The sequence below is a fragment of the Ipomoea nil genome, unplaced genomic scaffold (genome assembly GCF_001879475.1).
Source record: "Ipomoea nil cultivar Tokyo-kokei standard unplaced genomic scaffold, Asagao_1.1 scaffold2036, whole genome shotgun sequence".
In the NCBI taxonomy this organism is placed as follows: domain Eukaryota; kingdom Viridiplantae; phylum Streptophyta; class Magnoliopsida; order Solanales; family Convolvulaceae; genus Ipomoea; species Ipomoea nil.
Window position 1 is genome coordinate 57,001 of NW_017618464.1, and position 18,911 is coordinate 75,911.

Sequence of the window (18,911 nt, forward strand, 5' to 3'; positions counted from 1 at the left end):
TCCTTAAAAAAAACTATAATATAAAACAATTAGTAAATAAATATAAAAGGAAACTAAAACATGATATAGCATTTTATACTGCAACATTAAAGAAACATAAACTGCATAATCACCAAAAAAGAACTTGTAATCCTTACTTCACCTATAGAAACTAATGTTAATAGAATGGGATGCTCCAAATTGTAAAGCCAAGCTCCAAATTGCTCTTCCTCAATCTTCTGTTTTAGTCTTGGTGATGGAGTGCTAGGTTTTGGGCTATATTTATAGGTGATTTAGGAGTGTTTGAGTACATCATGGAGCTGGGAGATTGGGTTTGATTTTAACTGGGAATTAAGCGTGCATGTTTTAAGGATTTTTTATTTAAATCTTAATAATTTAGACATGCAGTTGAGTTTTAATGGGAGTTTGAAATATACTAAATTTAACAGAGAATTAATGGAGAATATAATTTTTAACGGGAAAATGAATAATATCATATTGTTAAATAGAAATATGAATTTTAATATTGTTGTATTGCTAATATATATAATATCATATTGTTAAATAGAAATATGAATTTTAATATTGTTGTATTGCTAATATTGTTATAAAAACAATAAAATTAACAATAATTATAATATATGTTGTTTCCTATTTCTAGTATTTGTACTGTCATATTTATTTGTCACGCACGGAGTATTATAAAAGTGTTTTAATATTGTCCTATTGTATTACAAATAGGAATTTTAAAATGGAATTATAGTACGAATAGAAAAGTAGGAAAGAATATATTTTATTAGGAATTGTATTACACTATTTTAAAATATTAGAATATGAATTTTAATGTAGAATTATAGTACGAATAGAAAAGTTGGATAGAATTGATTATCGCGTTTTTCGTTACTTCACTCTTGCTAGGTACAGCGTAAGAGTTGACTGTGTTGGGATGATTTCCGGATTATGTCATTCTCAAGGGATGGCCGCTCGGAGTTACCCCTAAGTTGCTAACGTCAGAAAGTAAAGACATCGGTATTGTTTGACTGCATGTCACGCGCACACAAAAGATAAACGTCATAGTGAACTAGTAAAATGAATGCTAACAAGTGGTAATCAAATGAAAGGTAGATAGGGTTGAATTGCTTAGTGTGGATTAAGATGCTTATAGAATCATTAGACGTAGGGAAAGAGGATGCAAACGCTAAGTCTAGGGAGTGGCTTGTGTCCTTCCGTAAGTTAGACTACTAGGACTTGTTTAGGTCTCACCTAAACTTTTCCACAAATACCTTGCCTACAACTCCTTCCCAGCCAAGCCCTGTAGGGTTCTTGAGCTAGGAAATGCCAAGGATGGGAGCTTGGATTGACCTAGCATAGGTCAATCCCTCAAACAACCATAGGAGGATATCAAGTTCCTCTGATGCAAACAAATAAATCCCCTACAACAAGACATAGAGCATTGCAATCAATCAATCCCTAATTCAAGAACTAAGTCACAAAAGCATGCATCATCATCACACACTTTCACAATTCAAACCCTAGCTAAGCTAGCCTACAATAGCCATAGAAATCATAAAAGCATTCATAAATGTAAACCTAACCAAGCAAATAGAAATGAAAAGAGTAGAGATAATACCAAACAAATAGATTAGGAAATAAAAGAAGTCTTGCAAGATCTCTTGAATTTGGAGTTTGTCAATCTCTTCCTTCAATGAATCTCCCAAGAAATCAAAGCTTGAATCTATTAAGATCTCTCTACAAATTGCTCTCTCTTCAATCACAAAATGCTAAGCTATCAAGTATTCTAAAAACCTACCAAATGTCCTCTCTAAATCTGATCTAGAATTTCTTAAATAGCCCCCCCCCCCCCCCCTTTCAATCCCTTCCGCAGCTCTTCCACGCAGCCTTCAATGCCCCGGACAACGCACGTTGTTTGGGAACTTATTCCGTCCAACGCGCGTCACAACGCACGTTGTGATGCGAGTTGAACATTCTGGAAATCAGCTCTGTTTGTGCCTCTCCACAACGCACGCGGCAACGCGCTTTGTGGCCTTCGTAGCTTGGTCTCGGCTTGTCTTCTTTTCCCGCTTTCTTTCCGGTTGTGCCACTTTGCCTCGTTAGTTTAAGGCCGAAGCTTACTTAAACACATATAAAACACAAAGTGTGGTGTTAATTTACAGTAAAATGCAAAACATAGCTAATTGGCACGATATTGCTACACAAAGGATTGTTTTTAGCTTAGAATTCACCCTAAATGAACCCAAAAAATGTGTGTCTTTGACACTTATCACAAGTTTCAATCAAACCAATGATCACTTAAGTGTCAAAGATACACCTAACCCCAACTCAATGATTACTTAATTCTTCCAAAGGTCGATCAAGATAAGTGTCACGCAAACGGAGGGGGTGAAGTCCCTCATATCATGTAATAAATATGCTAGTCATGCACCCTTACTAAATCTACTCAAGGAATATACTAAGGAAGCCCCATACTCCTAAAAGATAGGATGAAAACTAAAAAAGGGATACCCTCTCACACCATTCATCAAGCATGCAATCCAAAATTGGTATTCACCTCTTATCTTGCAAAAGCCTATAGCCGAGCCACACTAGTGGGAACGATGTGTACAAACCAACTGACCCCGGCACGGAGCTTCGTGTTTTAACCTCGGGGAAACTTTTTGTGGTCCCGACATAAGCGCTGGTTCTCACACACTTCCACCCTTATGCCAAAGATCGACTCCCCACGGAAAAGATCTCTCTGTTTTAACCCGAGGAAGTCTTTTGTGATCCCGATATAGGAAATGGCTCCCTCTTTTTGCTCTCTTTTTTTCTCATCTCCTAAGACATCGCCATTGGGACAACTGACTTCACGCAGAGCTCTACGCTTTTTCGAAGACAGTGCCTTGGAATTGCCCCAAGTCCTAGCAAGATGGCTTACCTCTTTTCTTATCTCACGGGATGGCCTCAAATCATATGACTGCAAACTCAGGTATGTTACTAAATCTTAAAAAAATATGCTGGTCATGATTCAATATTCATTGGTGATGGTTCTCACTTAAAAATAGATGCTGTTGGGGATGTTGTAGTTTCTGATGGTAAGAATGATTTATTAGTCCGTGATGTCCGTCATGTACCCCAACTAAGTCGTAATTTACTCTCTATTTGTCAGTTAACATGACAATATCCTTTTAAATTGTGAATTTACCGATAAGATTTTCTGCATTTTGGAACGAGCAACAAGTCGAGCCATAATAGTGGGTCAACGTAAAGGGGATTTTTTTTTAATCCAAACCAAAGGAAGCACACTTTTCCAATAGACAAAACTTAGATAATGAAGAGCTGTGGCACCAACACCTTGGACATCCGCAAAAATCCGCTGTTCAATTATTACGCACTAAGAATTTAATTCATGTTAGTTCAAACAACAAGATGGACATTGATTGTGAAAGTTGTCAATTAGGCAATCTTAGCAAACTACCTTTTAATTCAGCTTCTTCTTCCAGTATTGGTGTTTTTGACAAAATTCATTCTGACATTTAGGTACCAGCCCCTATATGTGATAGTCTTAAGTTGATTTTTTCTTTTTTATTTTGTAATTTAGTAACATTTATAATAATAAGGTTTCGAAAAAAGAGATCTATTTTTTTTTTTAAATTGAAATATCAAGTAAAAAATGTTGCTTTAAGCGTAACACTAGTGTTTAGCCTTTTGAATTAAATACATAATGAAAATTGGTGCCCATTGCAATTTTTGACATGATAAAATGACTAAAGTGATCAAATTTATGTTGAAATTTTTATTAAAATGCCTTTTTTTTAAAAGGAGAGGAAGAAGAAGGAGAATGAGTAGTTAGAAGATTTATATATGGAGTTAATTCCATTTGAGGTCCTCTGTCTTTGGTGTCAATTTCAAATTTAGTCCCAGACTATATATCATTTTTGTCATTTAACATCACAGACTATTATTTTTTGGACACTTTTAGTCCTTGTCATGACTTTTCATATTTTTAGTAAGGTTTTTTTTTTGTCTTTTCACATTTTTATTTTGATATTTTATTTCGGTTTCAACCGGTTTAATTAGTTTAGGGCTTTAGGTAACCTGTGATTTTTTTCTAACTATATTTTTCAACCGGCTTTTCGTAAAGCAGTTGAAATTGAAAAAATAACAAAAGAAAAATATAAAGATACAAAAATGCACTTACTAAAAATAGGAAATGTCATGAGACGGACTAAAAGCGTCCAAAAAATAATAGTCTGGGATGTTAAATGGCAAAAACGATAGTCTGTGACTAAATTTGAAATTGTCACCAAAGACAGAAGATCTCCAATGGAATTAACTCTTTATATATGATATTAGTTTAAGAGTTAATTTCATTACGTGAGACCTTTCATTACTAATGTTACTTTCAAAGGAGCATGGAATCCTCAATAAAAAGAGAGACGTGTGCTCACATTTGCATATTGTATAGTAAGTGAGTACGTAAATCATGCATTTCACATCTCTTTATGAATTGGAAAGAGATAATTTACTATATCATTTTGTGATAGTCTTAACTCTTAAGTTAATTATTTCTTTTTTTATTTAATAATTTAGTAACATTTATAATAATAAGGCTTTGAAAAAAGAGATATGTTTTTTTTTTTTTAATCAAAATATCAAGTCAAAAATGTTGCTTTAACCGTAACACTAATGTTTAGCATTTTGGATTAAGAACATAATGTAATTTTTTAGCATTTTCTGACATGATAAAATGGCTAAAGTGATCAAATTTATGTTAAACTTTTTATTAAAATACCTTTTTTTTTTAAAAAAAAAAAAAGGAGAAGAAGGAGGAGGAGAAGAGAAGGAGAATGAGAGGATGAGGAAAGAAGATTTATATATGATATTAGTTTTAAGAGTTAATTCTATTTTTGTCTTAAATTTATAGGTGACAGCCCATTTTTAGTCTATTTTTTTTATTTATTAGAACATGTACATTTAGTCCTAGTGTTATTGTTGCATGACCAATTTTTTATTTTTTTTTGAGCTAAAGGACTTAATTCATTAAATTAGAAGCAAGCTAAGACAATCAACAAGAAAATGAGGTGGAATGTCAAACCATTCCCCTCAACCCAACTCAGAAACGGCTTCCCGAGCACCAATGTGGGCAGCACGATTCGCAGATCGCTTAACACAGGAGAAATTAACACCATGAAGGACTTAAATCCGATTGTCAAGCCATCTATAAATCTATGACAAAAAATAGAATTAACTCTAGTTTTAACTTAATTGGATTAACTAATATTAGTAACTAAATTTCATAAACTTTTTTTTTTGTTTTTTTTTTTTTAAATCCTAGTAAGAGAGATACTTGCATCATAAATTTCTTTTGGTTCGTTTAGAAAGCTGTAGAAAAATGACTTCTGCGGCAGGAAAATGACTTCTGGAAAATAAGTTATTTTAATTTCCAGAAAACATGCATTTTCCTTTCTAATGTTTGATTGCATTATGTAAAATTGTCCATGAATTAATTAACTTAACATTTTAATAAAATAAAAAGAAGAGGGGAGCGGAGGGGAGAGCTGAGAAAATAAAATTTGATGGGCATGAGGCAAGAGCTAGGTAGTTTGTTTGTATATAATAATAGTGGATATCCATAATTGTAGGCATTTGAATCTGAGTAGCGCAATAATGCAAGTATATATATGTGAAGAGGTAGGCAGGACGAAGAACATCGAACATCGAACATCGAACATCGAGAAATAAATAAAAAGAATTAGTCCATTGGAGAAGCTAGATAAATAAAAGATCGAGTTTCTCCAATGGCGTCAATAACAGTAGCTTATTATTATGTTCTTGTATTGTTTGTTTGCAGCGCCTATGGGAAACCAGATTTGGAGATGAATCCTTCAGCCTCGAGCTGGCAAACTGTAACTGAAAACGTGGGTGTTTCCGCCATGCACATGCAGTTGATGACAAACAACAGGGTTGTCTGGTATGACGCCATTAATCTTGGTCGCTCCGCACTGATGCAGAATCCTAAGTGGTGCAGAAAAGATGATAAGGGCCGTGAAGACTGCTGGGCTCATGGCGTTACCTATGATCTCGACACCGCTAAAGTTGTCAAGACACTCAAGGTATATATATAATACTGGCCTGGCCTGGGTACAATTTATTTCATTAATTAATTAATTATATTGTTTTTATGCATATATGTTTAGTTGAGCCTGAATACATGGTGCTCGTCGGGAGGGCTGTCGAGCACCGGAAAATTGATAAGCACCGGAGGCTACGACAAAGGTTTTCGAGGAATTAGAATCCTGGAACCCTGCGATTTATGCGATTTCAAGGAAGATGTTGGACTTTCTGCAAACAGATGGTAAGCATTATTATTTTCAAATTCTGATCTTATAATAATTAATTTAATTTAATTTAATTTAATTTACTACGTTGAACTGAACTGGCAGGTATGCTTCTCAACAAGTCTTGGAAAATGGTGATTTTATCGTGGTGGGAGGAAGAAAATCTCGCAACTATGAAATTGTCCCGCCAGATCAGCTTAAATTCCCGAACAAACAATTTCCGCTTCGGCTGCTCGAGGAAACCACCGACGGCTTTCTGGAGAATAATTTGTATCCATTTGTGTACCTCCTCCCCGACGGCAATGTCTTCCTCTTCGCCAACGATCGCTCCATTATTTTCAACCCTAGAACCGGAAAGACGATTCGGGAGCTTCCTAAGCTGCCAGGGGGGTCCCGGAACTACCCGGCCTCGGGGCAATCCGCGCTTCTTCCTCTCAAACTCACCAAAGCGAATGATTTTGTGAAGGCGGAGGTTTTGGTTTTGGGAATGTCCTCATAATTAATGGCGCGAAAACCGGGACCTCTGGTTGGGACGCGGCGGAGGAACCAAATTTCACTCCGGTGCTTTACAGCCCGGATAAACCGAAAGGGGAAAGGTTTACTGAGTTGACACCAACAAAAATTGCCAGAATGTACCATTCCACTTCTGCGGTTTTGCCCGACGCTAAGATCTTAGTAGCGGGAAGTAACACCCACGATTCCTACGATATGAAAGCCAAATACCCAACCGACATGCGCGTTGAGAAATTCTCGCCGCCGTACTTAGCCCCCGCACTGCAAAAGTTCCGGCCGCAGATCGTGGAGAAGCTTTCCCAAACGGAATTGGTTTATGGAAAGAATTTCAATATCCATTTCAAGCTAGATGATGCGGCGGACATGTCTAGTATTAAGGTTACCATGTATCCGCCGCCTTTCACCACTCACGGGTACTCTGAGGGCCAAAGGATGCTGATTTTGGGACTCACCTCTGTGGCCAAGGAGACAATCTCCGCCGTGGCGCCGTCCTCTGGCAAGCTTGCACCACCAGGCTATTACTTGATCTTTGTTGTGCACCGTGGCGTACCCAGCAAGGGATTGTGGGTGCATATTAAATAGAACAGAATAGAATATACGGGCTCGCTCGTTCAGTGTTGACAGTATTTGGGTGCATTTAATTAGCCCTACATGCTGATTGAGTCATTGAATTATTGTGATTTGTATCTTTTTATAGTGCAGACGAACTACTACGGTGTGAGGGGGGGGTCCCTTAGAGTGGGGAATCCAACCTATAGAATAGAAGACGATGGGCATTGAATTTTTCTATTTTTGTAATCTTGTACAGAGTACCATATAATAATATATACAGTACAACATTTTCTATATGAACTTATGAGCTCAGTTCTTAAATTCATAAATTAATAAATTAAAGAAATTGAAGAGTGGGAGGAAGGTAGAGGTTTGCAGGTTTGAAACATCTCAAAATTATACGTACAATTGCTTTCTCTATCTTCCTCTCTTCTTTCAAACCTTTAATTTCCGGCGGCCTTTTCACCTTTGTGCATGTGAAAAATGATACTAAAAAACAAAGTTAGTGTAATAACATATATTATCAAATGATAATGTAATTAAAATTTAAATGATCTTGAAGTGTAATTAAAATGATACTTGAACGTGCAAAAAATGAAACTAAACAATAGAACTCATACAATAACGTATATGCAAATGAAATAATACGACGTAGTTTTAGTTCATGATCCACATTGCAATGTGGATTATGTGGACCATAGATAAATGTTCATTTTTAGTATAATGTTTGTTTTTAATATGCAAGTTCATTTTTAAATATTATACCAAATAGTGAACCTTCAACACAAAAAATTAACATTCAATGTATTAAAAATGAACATTAAGTAAGTGGATTTGAGTGGGTGATTGTAACACCCGATTTACCACAACTCCGCTATTATCAAAAGAAATAGGAACCGGATTAAAGTGAATGGAGTTTGGACAGATGATGCTCCTATATGTGAGTATGTGACTGACTTTTTTTTCTTCTTTGTTTGGCAGGGTTCTAAGGGATAACGAGTTGGAGCTTTTGGAGATGGCAGAAACTCATAGAATCTCCCCCAATCAAGCTAGTAGACAAAAATTCAATGACCCATGTGGGCAAGATGTTATAAACTCGTAGAATCTCCCCCAATCAAGCTAGTAGAAAAAAATTCAATGACCCGTGTGGGCAAATATATGCGATGTACGGACATATGAAATAATATATGCACGTAGGTTCAATTCCTACTGGATGCACGCAATCAGGACCTTGGAATCTCATCCATACATAACGAATTGATGTCACATAACACAATTCAGATCCATATCATAACATATCTATCTATATATTTTTTTTCATATATATGATTTTATTCTTATGAGCTCCATTACAAAAATTGCAGCTAACCATTAAGTAAGATGCGATGGGTGAACGACATGAATTGAACCCGCGCATAGTGGATTCACAATCCACCGCCTTAATCCACTTGGCTACATCCGCCCCCAGACTATGTTCTTATTTTTTCATTTTTTTTTCTTATTACTAATTAGAAATTATAGATGCAATTGGATTATCCATTATTGAAAACTTCTTTCTATACGACATTTTTAGTCGTACTTACAGATGGTACAATATCCCCACATATCAAAATTTTTAATCTCCTAAATTTACTTACTCTTGAGACTGCTACGTAAATTTGACCATGACTAAATACCGACCTTCTAAAAAATAATCCTACGTGTGATATGATAGTGTTTGCCATTGACTTTTATTTATTATCATGACATATGATAGCATAAAAGAAAATTGCTTTCTTTGAAACTTGAAAGGCAATCTTGAATCAGAAGGTGTTAACGACATTCGAGGAATTAAAACCTTTGTTCCTGCATTCGTTCCACACATAATCTGAGCTTCCAAAACATGATCAACCAACCTTGTAACCATTACACTGTCCTAATGAGTGATCTATATTTCTCAATAGCATCACATGTGATAGATTTCAGCAATCCATTGTGCACCTTGTAACCATAATCTATATTTCTCTTATTAATTGTGTTTCCTATTCACATTTTGCGGTGTTAAATGTTGAAAAAAATATGTAGATTATGGTTTTAAGTTTCTATCATTTTGTATCTATTTTTTTAAATACATGGTAGCTTATAGTTTAAAGTCCAACATATTATTTTATGATTATTAATTGTGTTGCATATTCATATTTAATTGTGTTACGTATTCATATTTTGCAATGTTATTTCTCACAAAATTAATATAGGACAATATGACTTTAAGTTTCTGTCATTTTGTATCAATTTTTTGAAACCTGGAATCTTATAGTTTAAAGTCATATATATATATATATATATATATATATATATATATATATATATATATATATATATATATATATATATATATATATTATATTTTTTTTTATTTTTTTTGGGTATTACTAATAAATTTTGTTAATTAGTTAACCTAAGACGAAGTGAGAATTTTATTTTTTATATTCACTTTGTTTAATACAGTCTTATGAACTATAAATTGTTTTTATTTAGCATAAACACTAATTTACTATGTAGTGTATTTGTGTTATGTACAGTTCTTAAGTATTGGCAGAAGACATTACAAGTGTTTGTCTATAACTAATGAAGAACCATGCATTTTTTCCTATCTTTTTTATATTTATATATATGAATTTCAATACAAATTATATGAAATTGAAAAAATATTAAAAGACTTTTTTGATAAATTATATGAGATTGAAAGTTTAATAAAATTTGAGTTGTTGCTTGCAGATATTTAAACTTATCATAGGCTGCAAATCAACAATGTATAGGATATATAGTTGGTCAAGGTATGTTCAAAGTAAAGAAATAATTAGTAATATACTTTTTAAAGTTTAGAGTACACATTCTCAATACATTACAATACAACTCAAACATATAATAATCTATTAACAGAACATAAGAATTATCAAAAGTACATTTTCTCAATACTTTACAATATTGTAGAACTCAAACCTATAATATACATCCAAAAAATAATGGAAAACTAAAGAGCTGTGCAGAAAAACTTCATCATGGACTCCAACCACCAAATTAGCTATATATGTCCTATGATACTTGAGCTCCCTGCAAAAGAATAATTCTGTAAGAAATATTATATTCCCTGAGTTTATTGATTTGCCTTGAGGCTCATATATACAATTATGGGCAACGGTCATATTCCTAAATAAGGTACAGAATAATACATACAATTAATCTAAAATATTCTAAGAATAATAATATTTACAAGGTGGTCCTTGCTGATTCACACGGGATTCCACGTGCCCCATGCTACTCGGGCCAGAGCGTAAGCTAGTGATGCTTTCGGTTACTGGACTTTCACCATCTAGGGTGCAGCATTCAGGCTGGTTCACCTAGTAGCACGACGCTTGAATTGCTCTCCCACAACCCCGTTTTCACGGTTTAGGGTGCTCCCATTTCGCTCGCCGCTACTACGGCAATATTATTATTGCAAACTAAGATAGGGTTAGCTTGGTGTCAGTTTGTTCTACAGAGGACTGATTGATTAGATACAGCAACAGCGGAACTGACACTGAAGATCTGTTTTACGAAGATGTTTCGTATTTGCAGAACGCGGTTTAAAATGTCTGTTTTGGAAAGAAGATCAACGTATCTTCTTTGAAAAAGGTATGCACCAGATCTTTAAGATTACATTCTTCTTATAGCGTCCTAACATCTACAATCAGAGGTATCTATGGAGAGTGTTCTTATTATGGAACTATAAGTACTCTTATTCGATCATGAATTAGGGTTAAGCTTTCAAGAAGAAAGAAACACTCAAACATAAACTAAGAGATTACATGTAACACCCCAGATTTTCAAGACTTTTAAAACTTATAATAAAGGTAGAATCTTATTAAATCCCAAGATATAAATACAAGCGTTCGGGGTGCTATGCCACACCTGGGCTAGGGAACCCAAGTGCACAGGCTAACTAACTAATATCCTCAAAGCGTAAATACGTAAACGTGGCACGCAGGCCAAAAGGGAAACTATCTACTTCTAAGTTCTAGCGCACTCCAGTGACTTAATCTTCTGTGCCTGAAAGCCAAATATATCTGTTCAGCGAGAGATGCTGGTAACCCACTCCAACGCGTTGAAATACAATACATATAGAGATATATATAGATATACGAAAACCATTATGAGCATGAAGATATATCCTATGAACTCTAGCTTTTAAAACCGGGAATGACTCAACAGTTAAGGCTAGACACCAGCAGTGGACATAGCAAGCAAAAGCATTTCATAAAAGATAAAGCAGTTACGTCAAGGCATAAACGGTAATCATAATCCCATCATAAACAATCCCAATATGAAACCCATAGTCACATCCCAAGGCACTCTTAGTCACAACTCGTACATATCACACACATAACGCACATTGTTGGCGCCACGGGACCGATCGCATGCCCATACATGAGGGTCAGCGCATATTGCTCTAACACAGCCCCGCAGCACCATGCCCCGTATCGCAACACGGGGAGGTCGATCGCAACCGACCGATGAACCGCAGCTCATCATAATGTTTGATCGCAACCAAACAGTGGACCGTAGCCCAAGAGAGTGTCATCTGACCGCAGCCAGGATAAAGGACGAACCGCAGCTCGTATAGAAACGTTTGATCGCAACCAAACGGTGGACCGCAGCCCAAGAGAATGTCATCTGACCGCAGCCAGGAAAAAGGACGAACCGCAGCTCGTATAGAAACGTTTGATCGCAACCAAACGGTGGACCGCAGCCCAAGAGTATCAATCTGACCGCAGCCAGCTTCTGAACCGCAGCTCAGGATAACCAATCCAATCGCAACCGAATTGGGGTAACACACACATAGCACATAGCAAGCACATGCAACCCACATTACACATTAGGAAGGGGGAGAAAACGTATAACAAAACTTATGCGTGATCCATCACTTACTAAGAATAGTCCTAAGGGGTTCATACTTCTTTTACCTAGGTCAACGGGATACCAATTCAACTAGCATGCAATGTAATAGACTCATAAACCTACGAACGGTACCCGAAACATCAACCTAGACATCGGCACGATAAACGGAGTTCGTTGGGACACCACGGGGAACGGGGAACATCAAACGGGGAAGCCGGGAGCCCGAGGTAGTGTAATTTCCAGCGGGTAGCCGGTGGGTGGGGGTCCACCCGCCGGCTGCCACTGTTCCGGGCAGCGGGTGCTCGGCGGGCAGCTGCCCGCCCGCCGGCTGCCCGCTGCCGGAGCTGCCCGAGAATGCCGCGGGTAGGTGGCGGGTCCCCTACCCCCACCTACCCCCCACTGACTCTTTTCATCACTTTTCGCCCCGGGAACCGCTGTGGAACCCGAAACCATGCTTAGACACTTTCAAATGTAATTGATAACACACGTAGACAATTAACGGGTCAAAGATCGAGAAACATATGGCACATAACCTATCATGCTTTTCTAAACATAATCAACACCCAATCATGCGAATTCCCACCCAATATACCAAGAATAATTCCATACGATACAACCTAGGGTTCTAATCATTTTTAAATCAACAAGGACACAATTCATCTTCTAATATCAAGATTCGGTAAGAATATCACATAAACATCAAGAACATCCTACAATCATCAAGAACATCATATAATCATCAAGAACGTCATATAATCATCAAGAACACCAAAATTATCAAGAACCTTTCATCATCAAGATCACCCATGGAATCATCCCACCAATCAACAATAATAATATCACAAATCATCAATACACAATAATATGGGGAAATCCTAAGAGGGGAATCATAGCTATGAAAATAGGTTTTGTTGAGACATGGGTTACCTCTTAGCCTTAATTAATTCCTTGGCTATGAAGGGTCTTTCTTTAAGCTTTCTTGCTTTCTTGATTTCTTCTAAGGGGATTCTTGGAGCACTTTGGGGTAGTGGAACGTTTATTGTGGTGGGGGGTTCTAGGTGCCTCTTAAGTCCCCTATTTATATATTTAGGAGTCCTGGTTAGGAACTAATATTATAGGCTTGCTAATTCTATTCCTTTTGGAACTAAGGATTGGGTTTAGGGATAAGGGTCCATGGTCCATAGTGGACCATATTAATCAATTAAAGGGAATCCTAATCGTAGTCTGAATAGTAAAAGGCCTACTTCCTTTATTCCTAATAGATAACTAGGTCTAGGATTCCTAATTAGAATCTGAATAGTAAAGGGTTTACTTTCTTTATTCCTAATAGGCTTAGGACTCTAATTTAGGCAAGGGTCCACGGTTCATGGTGGACCTTCATTAATTAATTAAAGGAAACCTAACCGAATTAAATCATATTTAATTATTATTAACGGGATTAATTTAATAATTAATCCGGGATTGAAGGCCGTAACACGGGGTGTTACACTCTCCCCCCCTTACGAGAAGCTTCGTCCCCGAAGCTTGGAAATCATTGTAGGGTTAACGAGTCAAGAGAAGAACCGTGGTCCTATAGAGAAGGTATTCCACGGGGAAATTGTATACTTGCACGCCTATGTGTGTTGGGTTTTTGGGAGCGATTAGGTTTTACAGGGCTAAGAGAATGGGTTTCAAACTTGAGTACATGGTGAATTCAGGAATTAGGATCAAGTTTTCGAGGTTGCAACTTAGGTTGTGAGGTTGCCACTTGTATGGAATCGTTAAAACATGGGATTGAGAATGGGGTCTGAGGGGTAGAAAGGGTTTTGAAATACGGAAGGGGCCGATTTTCCGAGGGAGGGAAAGGAATTCGGCTAGGATGGGTTAAGGTTTCTCGATCCCAAGTGAATAATCTGGTTAGATGCTTTGATCACGATGCGCCGACGAGCTGATGATCCTCCTTCCTTGGTGTTGGTGCTTGCTTGAATTTAAGATCCTTGTTAGACCTTGCTTCCCAGGCTAAGGTTTCATCCTTCTCTTCTTTCTTGAGGGAATTTCCCGTGGTGATTCAACACTTACTTCTTTAATGCGCCCAAGGTCTTGACCGAGTTGGGTCAACCAAGCCAATCTCTTAGGGCGCATTTCCCAAATTCTTCCCAAAGTCTCTTGGGAGTCGATGGACTTTGGGTTGAATTTCTCTTCTTATTGAATTTCATCTCCTCTTTAGTGGATGAAATTCTTAGTAAGACTTCATGTCTTACCCGAGGTTCGGCATTGTTGTGCCCTGTTTGTGTTATTTTTAATGATGAAGGTGTCCTTGCGTGCCCTTTTTCTTTTAAAGCACAGTCGGTTACCAAATCTCGTTGTGGGATGACTCGGCGACTTTACGAGTCACCTCATCTCCTTGTAGGTCCTTAATGACCCTTGAAGTCTTGGCGCGAATGTGTTCTTCACCCTTTTGCTTAGCACCATGGGCTACGTAGTTCTTGATTCCATACAACTTGTAAGGAGTCCTCTGATTTGCTCGAACGATGTCCATGGTTTGGAGGAGTCCCGGTCCCTCCTTAGCATTTTGACTTTTAAGGTTTTCGTGGGTTCTTAGTACGAGTTCCCAACTCGTCTCCTTGGTTTGCGCAATCCTTTACGCCAAACATCCCTAGTCGGTTGTATCGTAGGATCCGATTTCAATTACTCGTGCAATGTAATCGATTGTGATTTCCCGATGGTGTCTCGTGCGTCAAGGTCTTTTACGTAGGACACTATGTTTGGGTGGTCCATGGTTCCTTACCCAAGACTCATATTCCTCAATCGAGGCACACAAGTGCGCCACAAATCAATAAAATGAGGGGTTAAGAAATCAGCACATTCTACCAGTGGGCGCGAGGTGGGCGGTCGTCCGCCTGCCAAGCTCCTGCCAAGGACCCGCCAAGGTCCCGTCAAGGATCCGTTGGGGACCCGCGGGAAAGTGACTAGGAATAGTCAATTCCTTCGGGAAAGACCCCAAAAATGCACAGATTCATGTCCTGACAAGTCCCATGCCCTTGTGCACAATAAAAGGGACTTGGATACATAGGATGACCCATCGTTCAATGTTCATTGATCCTTAAGCACGAGTTCTAGAGGTAGATATACATACATATATATATCTATGTTTTCTTGGTCTGGGTTTAAAGGGGTGTAAGGAGTGCAAGGGCTAGGTTTCAAAGTCGAGGGGCGGATAGGGTCGATGTCTCAAGGTCGTAATACAGGAAGGAAGGTTGCCACCTTGTACGGGTTCGTCTGTAATGAGGGATCAAGAGCGAGGTTTGGAGTGATAGGACGGATTCTTTAACGAAATGGTACTTGATTGGCAAGGGGAGGGAAAGGGGTCAAGGACTCTTGGCTTCGAATGATTATGCCTGTTTGGGGATTGGTTGTGGCGTGCAGTCGAACTGGTGATCCCTTTTCCTTGGCTTTGTTTGATTCTAAGATTTTCGTTTGATCTTCTCTTCCCGTGTCGAAGTCCCCTTCGTTTCTATGGCTTCCAGGGGAATTCTCGTGATGGTTTCCGTGCACGTTCCCCTCGGATGTCCAGAAATCTGGACCTAGTCGGTTTAGTGGGTCAAACCCCTAGGTCTTGACTCCTAATCCTTGCCGAGGGTTCTTAAGGGTAAGGGGGGTTTCGGGTTAGTCTTTCTTGTTCTATTGGGTTTCATCCCTTCCTTGGTGGATGAAATTCTTAGCAAGGATTTATGTCCTCCTCGAGGTTTGGCCTGTTGCACCTATTTGACGATGTTTTCTGTAGCGAGGGCCCCTGACACATTGAACGTATTTGTTTGCCCGCTCTTGTCAACGCATGGCGTTCTTCAGTGGCGTACGTACAGGCTATGGTTTCTCGTGAAGCCTTCACGGTTTTCGTGCAAGGGTGGGGTGATACGTATTCGTAACCTCCACCTACTTCGCCGATTCCTATCTAACAACTTATTTTAATATTGAATCAATGAATGTCGGTTCTTCACGCCCCTGGGCAGGGTAAGGGCCTTATGCTGCTCTACGGTTTTTAACAGGGTTTCCAAACGGAGTGGGGATATGAACTTAGAGTAAGGGCAATAACAATTTAGGGTTTCCGAGGGTTTGGGTTAAGCGCAATAAAGGGTGAGCAAGGTCATGATGGTTGCGAATTTGCTCTTAAGGTAATAAAGGATTCGGGGTGGGAGTTTTCAACAAATAGGGGTATCAAGATGCTGGGGTTTCAGGGCGGATGATATTTTAAATTGGGGTGGTGGGGTCGCAAGGTGTCACGATATACTTACCTTGCACCCAAGGATTCGACTAATGATGTCGTTCCTTCGCTACTTTAATAGGTGTCCTAGTTCTCCTTCCTGTTTGTTGTAGCCGCAACCCGGGTTTGCCGAGATAAGGTAACTTGTCGGAAGGTGCATGTCATTTGTCTGACTCGGGGGTTATCATGGTTACCCTGGGTTGGTGCGTATCGCAATCCGTCCCTTTTAGCAGTCCTGACTGTAACGCCTCTTCTTAGTAGTCATCCAAATCTTCCTTTTCTTTGGTCAGGGTCCTTGTCAAGTCTTTTGACGGGAGTTAGGACGAGACGATTTATCGGGTAAGCGTACGTTACCCAGTTGTAGAAGTAAACTTATCTATTCGCACCCTTACCTGGTGTGGTAAGCGTAGGGGGAGGTTCCTTTAAGTTAGAGAGGGATGAAGTGAGGGGAGGTTATGTGTAGGTTTCACAATCTCACTGCGCGTCCTACGATTCCTGGATTCTATGTTCCTAAGTACCTAGATTTCAAACCTAGTGTCCTAAAGTCTGGTCTTAAGAGTCTTATCCTAGGGTCAAACTTAAGCTCTGATACCAACTGTAACACCCCAGATTTTCAAGACTTTTAAAACTTATAATAAAGGTAGAATCTTATTAAATCCCAAGATATAAATACAAGCGTTCGGGGTGTTATGCCACACCTGGGCTAGGGAACCCAAGTGCACAGGCTAACTAACTATCGCACTCCAGTGACTTAATCTTCTGTGCCTGAAAACCAAATATATCTGTTCAGCGAGAGATGCTGGTAACCCACTCCAACGCGTTGAAATACAATACATATAGAGATATATATAGATATACGAAAACCATTATGAGCATGAAGATATATCCTACGAACTCTAGCTTTTAAAACCGGGAATGACTCAACAGTTACGGCTAGACACCAGCAGTGGACATAGCAAGCATAAGCATTTCATAAAAGATAAAGCAGTTACGTCAAGGCATAAACGGTAATCATAATCCCATCATAAACAATCCCAATATGAAACCCATAGTCACATCCCAAGGCACTCATAGTCACAACTCGTCCATATCACACACATAATGCACATTGTTGGCGCCATGGGACCGATCGCATGCCCATACATGAGGGTCAGCGCATATAGCTCTGACACAGCCCCGCAGCACCATGCCCCGTATCGCAACACGGGGAGGTCGATCGCAACCGACCGATGAACCGCAGGTCATCATAATGTTTGATCGCAACCAAACAGTGGACCGCAACCCAAGAGAGTGTCATCTGACCGCAGCCAGGATAAAGGACGAACCGCAGCTCGTATAGAAACGTTTGATCGCAACCAAATGGTGGACCGCAGCCCAAGAGAATGTCATCTGACCGCAGCCAGGAAAAAGGACGAACCGCAGCTCGTATAGAAACGTTTGATCGCAACCAAACGGTGGACCGCAGCCCAAGAGTATCAATCTGACCGCAGCCAGCTTCTGAACCGCAGCTCAGGATAACCAATCCAATCGCAACCGAATTGGGGTAACACACACATAGCACATAGCAAGCACATGCAACCCACATTACACATTAGGAAGGGGAGAAAACGTATAACAAAACCTATGCGTGATCCATCACTTACTAAGAATAGTCCTAAGGGGTTCATACTTCTTTCACCTAGGTCAACGGGATACCAATTCAACTAGCATGCAATGTAATAGACTCATAAACCTACGAACGGTACCCGAAACATCAACCTAGACATAGGCACGATAAACGGAGTCCGTTGGGACACCACGGGGAACGGGGAACATCAAACGGGGAAGCCGGGAGCCCGAGGTAGTGTAATTTCCAGCGGGTAGCCGGTGGGTGGGGTCCACCCGCCGGCTGCCACTGTTCCGGGCAGCGGGTGCCCGGCGGGCAGCTGCCCGCCCGCCGGCTGCCCGCTGCCGGAGCTGCCCGAGAATGCCGCGGGTAGGTGGCGGGTCCCCTACCCCCACCTACCCCCACTGACTCTTTTCATCACTTTTCGCCCCGGGAACTGCTGTGGAACCCGAAACCATGCTTAGACACTTTCAAACGTAATTGATAGCACACGTAGACAATTAACGGGTCAAAGATCGAGAAACATATGGCACATAACCTATCATGCTTTTCTAAACATAATCAACACCCAATCATGCGAATTCCCACCCAATATACCAAGAATAATTCCATACGATACAACCTAGGGTTCTAATCATTTTTAAATCTACAAGGGCACAATTCATCTTCTAATATCAAGATTCGGTAAGAATATCACATAAACATCAAGAACATCCTACAATCATCAAGAACATCATATAATCATCAAGAACGTCATATAATCATC

General features: G+C 39.2%; 2 protein-coding genes across 2 annotated transcripts; both read left to right on the top strand.

The window, feature by feature from the left end:
* The first annotated feature begins 5,696 nt into the window (after window positions 1-5,696).
* Window positions 5,697-6,832, top strand: LOC109147721 (aldehyde oxidase GLOX1-like). The gene is made up of 3 exons (XM_019295366.1): window positions 5,697-6,092; window positions 6,177-6,334; window positions 6,423-6,832. The coding sequence occupies exons 1-3, from the start codon at window positions 5,778-5,780 to the stop codon at window positions 6,814-6,816; spliced, it is 867 nt and encodes a 288-aa protein (XP_019150911.1). The 5' UTR covers window positions 5,697-5,777; the 3' UTR covers window positions 6,817-6,832.
* A 115-nt stretch (window positions 6,833-6,947) lies between these two features.
* LOC109147737 (aldehyde oxidase GLOX1-like) lies at window positions 6,948-8,484 on the top strand. The gene is made up of 2 exons (XM_019295393.1): window positions 6,948-7,393; window positions 8,364-8,484. Exons 1-2 carry the CDS (start codon window positions 6,948-6,950, stop codon window positions 8,482-8,484), a joined length of 567 nt encoding a protein of 188 aa, XP_019150938.1.
* The last annotated feature ends 10,427 nt before the right edge of the window (window positions 8,485-18,911 follow it).